General features: G+C 35.0%; 1 protein-coding gene across 1 annotated transcript; it reads right to left on the reverse strand.

The window, feature by feature from the left end:
* Nucleotides 1-499: 499 nt before the first annotated feature.
* On the reverse strand, nucleotides 500-4,572 carry LOC136215267 (GDSL esterase/lipase At5g08460). The gene is made up of 5 exons (XM_066002922.1): nucleotides 4,208-4,572; nucleotides 3,456-3,583; nucleotides 3,134-3,373; nucleotides 2,534-2,789; nucleotides 500-953 (listed from the first exon to the last, which is right to left on the reverse strand). The coding sequence occupies exons 1-5, from the start codon at nucleotides 4,548-4,550 to the stop codon at nucleotides 730-732; spliced, it is 1,191 nt and encodes a 396-aa protein (XP_065858994.1). The 5' UTR covers nucleotides 4,551-4,572; the 3' UTR covers nucleotides 500-729.
* Between the last annotated feature and the right edge of the window lie 5,487 nt (nucleotides 4,573-10,059).

Raw genomic sequence — 10,059 nt, forward strand, 5'->3', positions numbered from 1 at the left:
GCTGCTTGGAACTGAACCACTGTTCGTCAAGGGTGTTCCGGAGGGTCGGAGGGTCGGGAGACCCTCCCCTGCCCCCCTGGCTCCGCCCCTGGACGGTAACTAGTAAAAAGGAGACGGTATTTTAGCAACCCACTAAAAATATCCAATTTCATAGAGAAAAAAAAAACATTTTATTTCCCTCTAAAGTACCCAGTTATTAATACAAAATATTTTCTACGAACATTTCTATATGCAAAATGATTATACATCAATTAATATGCTTTAAAAGTGACACACCTAGCCAGACCCGACCCAATATTACTTTTCTATGTCCAAGTCTGACCCATTGGATACGTGTCTGGACAGATATCAATACCCGTGGACAGGTCTAAATAAAAGTAAGGGAACAAATGTTACGAAATAATTGTACAAGGGTTCAAAGTACCATTCAACAAACTCACCATTCTTTCTTACAACATTCAATTGCAAATACAATAAGCAACAACTGAACAGAATCAACCAATTTCTAGCGATTTACAGAACAACAACCGAACAGAATCAACCAATTTCTAGCCAATTTACAGAACAACTGAAAAGAATCAACCAATTTCTAGCCATTTACAGGAACAACTGAACAGAATCAACCAATTTCTAGCCATTTTACAGAACAACAACTAAACAAAATCATAGAGTCAATTTACAAAAAAATGAACCAATTTACAGCCATTTTTGGGGGTTTTGTGCATAAAATCAGGTATCAAGCATGTCCTTCAAGTTCATAGGATAACACATTCTAGTGTGCAATCCATTCCAAACATTATCTGCTAAAATGGAATTTACTGCATCAGTTGGATGGTACTGATCCCACCATATATGGCTTGATGCATTATTGCATGCCATTTCTGGAGCTATGCACATTATCCATCCCTTATACTTCCCCAGTCCACAGCAAGCATCAGTTGTCACATTGAATCCTGCACCAGATATGTAAAGTTACTACCCGTGAGTGAGTGAGCTCGAAACGAAACACAACAACACATCATCAGGTCTCGCAAAAGTTCATTCAATCAACACAACACGAAAAGTTCAGGACGAATAATGTGTTTTATCTTAACATTTTGGGGAGAGATTTGACGACAGAACATGAAACACGAAAAGTTCTGGAACTTAATAAAACATTTTTGGTAGATTCAAAGTTACCAGTGAGCTCGAAACGCACAGGAGCTCAATCAATAAAATTTAAAAAGTCAATATATGGAGGAGATTTCGACAAGAACACATGATCATGTCTCTAAACAAGAACACATCATCAGGTCTCGCAAGAGTTCAATCAACACAATACGAAAAGTTCAGGACGAATAATGTGTTTTTTCTTAACATTTTGGGGAGAGATTCGACGACAAGGCATGAAACGCGAAAAGTTCAGAACTTGATCACGCGTCTTGTCTTAACATTTTAGGTAGATACAGAGTTACTGGTGAGCTCGAATCGAACAGGACCCCAAGTTCGATGTAATGAGGAGATAGAGATAGAGATTCAACAAGAACACATGATCATGTCTCTAACCAATACACGAGCTCAATCAGCAAAACTCGAAAAGTTCAGGACCTAATAATGCATTTTTTCTCAACATTTAGGCAGAGATTTGACAACAAAACATTTTAGATCACGGGTCTATTGGGGCTACTTCAACAAAACACGAAAAATTCAGGAACTTGATAATGTGTTTTGTCTCAACATTTTAGGTAGATACAAACAGGTGAGCTCGAAACGCACAGGAGCTCGATCAATAAAACTCAAAAAGTTCAATATAAACAGGAGGTAGGAGATTCGATCATTCGATAAGAACACATGATCGGGTCTCTAAACAATAAATGTACAAGAGCTCAATCAACAAAACTCGAAAAGTTCAGGACCAAATAATGCGTTTTTTCTCAACATTTAGGCAGAACTTCGACAACAAAACATTATTAGATCACGGGTCTACTTGGGCTAAATCAACAAAACATGAGAAATTCAGGAACTTGATAGCCCACTAACATTTTAGCTAGATACAAATTTACCTGTGAGCTCGAAATGCATTGGAGCTCAATCAATAAAACTCAAAAAGTTCAATATAAAGAGGAGATAAGAGATTCAAAAAGAACACATCATAAGGTCTCTAAACAATAAACAGACGCGAGCTCAATCAACACAACTCGAAAAGTTCAGGACCTAATAATGCTTTTTTCTCAACATTTATGAGATTCAGCAACAAAACATTATTAGATCATGGGCCTATACTTCAACAAAATACGAAAAGTTGAGGAACTTAATAACGCGTTTTATCTCAACGTTATAGATAGAGATTAGACAAAAGCACATAAACAGGTCACAGAGTAAAGGGACTAACTCAACGAAACATGAAAAGTTCGGGAACCTGATAACCGGGTTAGGTAAAGATTCGACAAACAAACACATTAGTTCACAGATCTACTGGGGCTAAATCAACAAAACACAAAAAGTTCAGAAACCAGATAATGGGATTTGAGTAGAGATTTTTTATTTTTCTTACCATAAAGCTGATGATTCTTGATTATATCCATGGAACCTTGATACATATCACAGAAAGTAAGTTTAACATCAGGAAGTTGGTGAACAAGCTCTTCAATCATGTATCTCATGTAGAAATTGAACTCCAAAATCATGTCATTTATTTCTCTCACACACTCTCCATTCTTGCTCTTGTACTTCCATAGATAGTGAGGAGCACAGCCTATCGGTGCCAGCCCCATCACCACCATTTTCTTCACACTCAATTCGTGCAGATTCTGCAACGAAAATGTTCCGATTACAGGTGTCAAAACGGATTGTTGTGATCTATATACTTCACATAATTATGTATGACAAAAATGTTAATTGTGTCAAACAGGAGCAGTTGTCTCTATAAATCGTGTTGTATTTGAGAGCCCTAATTTCAGGATCTTACGAATTCTGATTACAGGTGTTAATCGTGTCAAACGGGTCATGTTAGGGCTGTTTTCCTTGACAGCCCTAATTTCAGGATCTTATGAATTCTGATTACAGGTGTTAATCGTGTCAAATGGGTTGTGTTAGGGCTGTTTTCCTTGACAGCCCTAATTCTGATACATAAGAAGGGTGTGAAAGAGTTTACCAGGATTTCATGCTTGATTGCAGAAGCCAAGAACTGGCTGAAACTCCATGGAAGGTAGAGATCTTGAACACCGGATTGATTTCTGAGATAGTAATGGATGTAATCGTTGATTCCAATTGAGATGTAGAAGACAGAGTTGGAGATGTGATCAACTGCAGCTTCTTCACCTAAATTCATAATGAAAGACTGTAAAGTATCTGAGAACTGCTGAATTTGTTGGGAAAAGGAGATTCTTTGACCCTGTAAATAACAATAGCACCATTGAAGAAGCTCAAATTGAAGAAGAATTACATTAATGGGCAGTGAAAAAGATATTAGTTACCAGTTCTGATCCACTTGCGAATATTATTCCGGCACCGGCAGATGCATAGTTTACTCCATGAATCATTTCTTCAACACTTCCCATCTGTCCAAGATAGCTTGGCACAAATGGTAGCCCAAGTCGCAATGCTGATTTGAGAATTCAAACAGATTAAAGAAATTATCTCCCTTTTCAAGTCCAAGAAAATCAAAGAAATTATCAGAAATTGAGAGATTAAGATGACCCAGATACTATTTTCTCGCTGATTGCAGCATTTTCTCAGTAACCAAACATCACTAAAAATTATCAGTAAGCTTCTTCTTCTTTTTTATGAAAACCCCAATAATTTCCTCTCCTCTGTTTTCGATTCAGGAATTCAAATCATTTTGGGAGATAATTACAAGATATTATCAGTGATTAAGATATTAAAAATGACCCAGATACTGTTTTCTCTCTGATTGCAGCATTTTCTCAGTAATCAAACATCACTAAAAATTAACAGTAAGCTTCTTCTTTTTTTATGAAAACCCCAATATTTTCCTCTCCTCTGTTTTTGATCCAGGAATTCGAATCATTTTGGGAGATAATTACAAGATATTATCAGTGATTAAGATATTAAAAATGAAACAGATATTGCTTTCTCGCGCTAATTGCGGCATTTTCTCAGTAACCAAACATGCATTTTCTCAAGATATTGCTTTCTCGCTAATCCCGCCAAACAACGAAAAAATTGAAAAGAAAACATAAAGAAGAACCAAGAAACTGATAATTACCCAAATAATCAACAGGGATTCGGCCATTGGAAAACCTTCCGGTGGGCTTGCGCGAGTCGAAATCTCTACCATAAGGAGGGCGATCAGCGCGGGCAAAGGTACCGAGGAAATTGTTGGTGCCGCAGTCAACAGAAGAATCTCCGATAACGAAGAGAGCAGAGACTAGAGGACTGGTTGACGGCGTCGGAGAATGAGAATGAGAAGGTGAAGGCGTGGGGATATTAAAAGGGATGATGTTTTGCGAGAAATTGCTTAGCTCTTGAGGGACAGAAAGAGTACTTGATTGCGTGAAAATGGAGGAGATGAAAATACAGAGAAAGATAACAAGAAGATCGGTAGCCATTGTTGTTGCTTTCAGAGTTCAGAGAGAAAGAGAAGAATTGGCGGGTGAAGAAGATGAAGGCGGAGGTTTAAGCAGAGTGAAAAGTCTAAACTATCCTCAGAATTCGTTTGTACTTCAACTTGGGCTTTAATATGGGCTTATATGAATAAATTAGGCCGGACCAATAGCCCAAAATAGGACCACATGGGCTTTTCAGCTACTTAATTTTTGGATCAAATACATGAATATCATAATTAAATACAAAATTACAACTAAGTCATGTCACCAAATTTAATTCTTAATATGCCATTATTCTTTATAGGGTAAATTCCAAAAACAACCCCTGTGGTTTCATGTTGTTCAAAAAAAACCCTGTGGTTTGTTTTTACCAAAAAAAAAGGACCGTGGTTACGCCGTTATCCGAAAAACGGAAAATGGGTTAACACCGTTAAAAGTGCTGACATGGAAAATGGATTAACACCGTTAATTTCTTCCTCTTCTTCTTCCTCGTCCGCTCTCTTTTTCCCTGTTTTACCCTTTGCCACGTCATGAAATTTAACGGTGTTAACCCATTTTCCGTTTTCGGGTAACGGCGTAACCACGGTCCTTTTTTTGGTAAAAACAAGGGTCAATTACATGAATATCATAATTAAGTACAAAATTACAACTAAGTCATATCACCAAACTTAATTCTTAGTATGTCATTATTCTCTATATATTATGATTTTACATCATAATTTAAGAAACCTAGACTCCAATTCATAAATCATAAACCCTAAAAAATATATTCTAGACTTCTAATTTATAAATTCTAATCCTTAAAATATAATAAAAGTATTGATTTTACTAGTTTGACATAATCCAAAATCATAACTTGACATAGTTATAAATAATTTTTAAAAGATGAATTTCTGTGTAATTTTCCCTAAAAACAAACCACATGGGTTTTTTTTTAACAACATGAAACCACATGGGTTGTTTTTGGAATTTACCCTTCTTTATATATTATGATTTTACACCATAATTTAAAAAATATAGACTCCAATTCATAAATCGTAAACCCTAGAAAATATATTCTAGACTTCTAATTTATAAATTTTAATCCTTAAAATATATTAAAAGTACTGATTTTATTAATTTAATATAATCTAAAATTATGACTTGACATAGTTGTAAATAGTTTTTAAAAGATGAATTTCTTTGTAATTTTCCCTTAATTTTTTGCTATTTTTGCAGCTCAATTGGTGTTATAAAATTGATTATTTCTTTTAACTCTAAGAATATCTTGTTAATAAAAAAATTATCTTGTTAGCCCCTCAAATTTCTTATTAGCTTTCCTAAGTTCGCGTGGTAAAATAATGAAAGATTTGGATAAATTAAAACGTGTATCACTTTAAGCAAATTTGTATTAATAGATCATTATAATAATTTCACGGGGAGAGCAATTAGTCATTTTAAGCAATTTTAAGAGACTAATAGATTATTATAAGTAAATTTATGGATTATTACTAATCGTTTTTTTTTTTTCCCAAATTCAAGAATATTAGTCAAATTCATGCCGAAAAAGATGAGATGGCATTGCTTTAACCATGGATCAAGCACGTTAAGTTAAATTATAAGTTGTGTCATATTAACTTCACTAATATCATATTATCAATAGAAAACACCCTTAATGATAGGAGAATTTTACTATATTCCCGATGTAATATACTCGTTCAATCAAATAATGCCACTTGTACATGTTTATTTCTTAACATCCAATTAATACTACAATTATATATATAAAAAATGTCAAGGTTTTCAATTGCTCTTAGTAGAATTGAACTTATAGTGTTTTTAAAATAAAAAAATAAGAACAACTTTATTAGAAAGCAAATCAGTTATTCTTATATAAAGGCGGAACAAGCCAGCTTGTAAGAATAAATGAATTAAAACTATTAGTATTGAATGAAGCTTGTCGAGTAATTGAATGAGCAACATTGTTAGTTAATTTTGGGACAAAAGCCATATGAAAATCATGGTGTAAAGCGTGTCTGCTGTCTCCTGTCAGCCCCCTGGAGCCGGAATCTTGGATGCTTCTCGCTTGCATCTCCTTCAAGCCTGATACAAGTTTGAAGCTCCTATATATAGCATGAGATGGTGATGAGCAATTGCCTTCCTAGACCAGCTGATTGCGTTATTGCCAAATAGACCAAAGGACGATCCCCGATCGAGTAGCGACTTCCGAACTTACTTTACATTGATTCAGGAACTAGTCAGCCACTTCATCAATATCAACACTAGGGGGTGATAAATTCGCTTTCATCCAACATGAAGTTGCATAAGCACAACCTAAGAAGAGATATCGGTCATATTCGATATCATTTGGACACAAAACTAAAACTAAAGTTATATATTGACATCTGACCCACTCTTAAATGTTGACATCTGACTCACTCTTACAAGTTACAAGTGGTCTCCTGTTACTAAAATTATAATCAACTATTGATTTTAATTTTTAAAATCTAATATCAATATATTTTAAATATAATCAATAAATAATTTATTAAAATTGTTATAAAAGTAAAATGTTTAGACAAGAAGCATTTTAAGGTTTGGTGAATTAAAGTTGATAATTTCCTATTTCAACACATTAAAAGGAATATGATGTTTGTAATTAAAATAATATTATTATACAAAAGATATTTACCAAATTATTTTGGTTTGAAAAATGTATTTTTTATTTATTAAAAATTTATTTTTCATAACAAACCACTAATTCTCACCCTTTTTATCTTTTTGGAGCATTAAGTCATTAAAATCTCCTATTATAAGACAAGGTAGCCTAGAAATACTGTAATGTAATGTTAGACGAATGAGGCCCCAAAAGGCCTGATTGGGACTTTTAAATAGGTAACTTTGAAAACGTTAGGCACTACATACGGGTCTTCGAGAATTAATCGGAGATTAATTGAATTTGTATTTTTACATTTTTTTTATTGGATAAATTATATTATGGCTATTAAATTTTAATTCTTAACAATATGATCATCAAACTTTATTCCTTTTTAATACCAGTGTTAACTAAACTTTAACTAATTCATAAAAATGACCGTTAACGATCTCAAAATGAAAATATTTAAAAATTAAAGTTGTTCAAAACAATATTTACCATGAAACCACATTTTTTATTTTCCAAAATCACATTTTTTTAGAGCTTTCTCTCTCTAAAAATGCACACACTCTCTCCTAACCAAACTGTTGAAACACCTTTCCACAAGATTTTGATTTGACAAAATCATCCATGATTAAGAGGCAATTAAATTTAGATGCTTTGATTTAATTGTACTAATATATTTGTTAAATTTTGAGTGCAAAAATATATAAAGTAAAGACAGGTCAAAAGTCAGCATAAACGAAGCTGAGTAGAAACGGAACTCAGCATGACAGAATAGAAGCTGAGTGGAGTTAAAATTCAGAAGCAAAACGAAGCTGACAAAAGTTGAAGACTTCTTCAGGAGCGGTTAAACAGAACGGAGCTGACCTTGAAGGAACTCAGCATGAACGCTGAACATTCGAAAAGAACAAACGAAGCTGAGTAACAGTCAGGACAGCATGAAGGATCCGTTCACTAAAAGACAAAGTCTGCCAATCTTCTGCACCAATAATTGGAACCTCGAAGACACCTAAAAGATTAATTCCATGAGTCATGGGACGTTGGATTATTGGAAACAGACAACTGGCACAAACAGACAAACCAGACGCTAGAAGACAAATCTGACGTCTGAAGAAAACAGAGAAAGGGAATGGAGGTGCAGTCTGAAGCTTTCCAGAAATTGTTCCCGAAAAGAGCCATTTTGATGTTAACGGTTAGGACATTTCAAAACGATCAAATCTACAGATTTCCTTCTATAAAAGGACAATCGAAAAACTTGGACAAACACTGAAGCAGAAACAAAAAGAAAAATACAAGAGAGAGAGTTTCAAAAGCACTCAAATACAAAAAGAATCTTACACCGACTTTTCTATTCTATGTGTAAATGCTAGATTGATTTGTAATCATCTAAAGTGTTCTTTAGTTCAAAAAGAACAAGTCTGTGATCAATAGGAATATTGAGAGTGAAAAGCTGAGTGCTTGGCTGTAAGCATTTCTGTAGTAGAGAAATCTAGGTGCTGGGTTGTAGCACTTAGTAGGAGTTGAGTAGACGAATAGAGGAAGGTACTCTTGCATATTCAACTGCCTTGTAATTGGTTTGTGCTCTACCTTTAAAGAGCTCAGTATTGGATTCAAAAAGCCCGGAGGACTCTGGGGACTGGACGTAGGCAGAGAGGCCGAACCAGGATAAGTGATACTGAGTAATCTCTAAACTCTCTCTTATAATTGCATGTGTTGTTTGCTTTATTTACTCAGCATATAAATTGCCTAAGCTGATCTTGAGTAAATAAGTGGTGCTGAGTTAGAAGCTGACCTCCAAGAGTGTCAATTCCTAACTCTCAAGAAAACAACTTTGGTCAACATCTGACTAAAGCTGTCCTGAGATATATCTCACCAAGCTGACAAAAGGCTAAGTTAATAAACTCTCAAAATAACATCCAGTCAGCTTAATTAAAACGCGAAAAAGTTATATTAGTTCCTAACCCCTCCCTTGGAACTAATTACTAGGGACCAACAAGTGGTATCAGAGCTTAAGCTCACTACTCAAAGATTTAACAATCTTGAGCTGATCCCTAAAAATGGGTGAGAATAGCACTTGTTTCCTTCCTGGAAACCAAACAACGCAGATACTCCCTGAGGGGTTATCGATCACTAAACCTCCCCTATTCTTTGGATCAAACTATACTTTCTGGAAGAATAGGATGAAGAACTTTATACAAGCCACAAACATGAGTGCATGGCTTGCAATTGTTCAAGGTCCACATGTGCCATACAAAACTGTTAACAATGAGAAAATTGTTAAAAGTGAGGCTGAGTGGACAGAGGATGACCTTAGAAAATTACAAAATAATGCTTCGGCTATAAACATGCTTCACTGTGCGTTAGATGCTGCAGAATACAATAAGATTTCAGGTTGTGAGTCAGCACAGGAGATTTGGAAGAAGCTTGAAGTAACCTATGAAGGCACAAGCAAAGTTAAGGAGTCTAAAGTCAATCAACATATGAGACTCTACGAGCTGTTTGAGATGAAGGAGAATGAAGACATCTCAGAGAGGAACGCAAGGTTCACAAACATTATAAATGAGCTAAAAAGGCTTGGAAAGAACTTCACTGAAGAAGAACAGGTGAAGAAAATTCTGAGAAGTCTGCCCAAGAGCTGGCAAGTAAAGAAAACAGCCGTAGAAGAAGCCCAAGACTTGACTACCTACAAATATGATGAACTGATCGGTTCCCTGCTGACCCATGAAATCTCTATGAAAAACTTTGAAGCCAAAGAGAAAGAAAAAGCAGAAGATAAGAAACAAAAATCCCTTGTCATGAAAGCTGACTCAACTGAAACGGAGTCAACTGATGATGAGGAACTGGCCATGTTCACCAGAAAGATGAAAAAGCTGT

This window comes from Euphorbia lathyris, chromosome 1 (genome assembly GCF_963576675.1).
Source record: "Euphorbia lathyris chromosome 1, ddEupLath1.1, whole genome shotgun sequence".
NCBI lineage: Eukaryota > Viridiplantae > Streptophyta > Magnoliopsida > Malpighiales > Euphorbiaceae > Euphorbia > Euphorbia lathyris.

What these genes read in the sequence shown, in the direction of transcription:
- LOC136215267 (XM_066002922.1), bottom strand. Translation starts at nt 4,550, where the DNA reads ATGGCTACCGATCTTCTTGTTATCTTTCTCTGTATTTTCATCTCCTCC. An exon ending in CAATCAAGCATGAAATCCTG is followed by an intron (nt 2,790 to 3,133) that starts GTAAACTCTTTC and finishes TTTTCGTTGCAG; the next exon opens with AATCTGCACGAATTGAGTGT. An exon ending in CAAGAATCATCAGCTTTATG is followed by an intron (nt 954 to 2,533) that starts GTAAGAAAAATA and finishes TATCTGGTGCAG; the next exon opens with GATTCAATGTGACAACTGAT.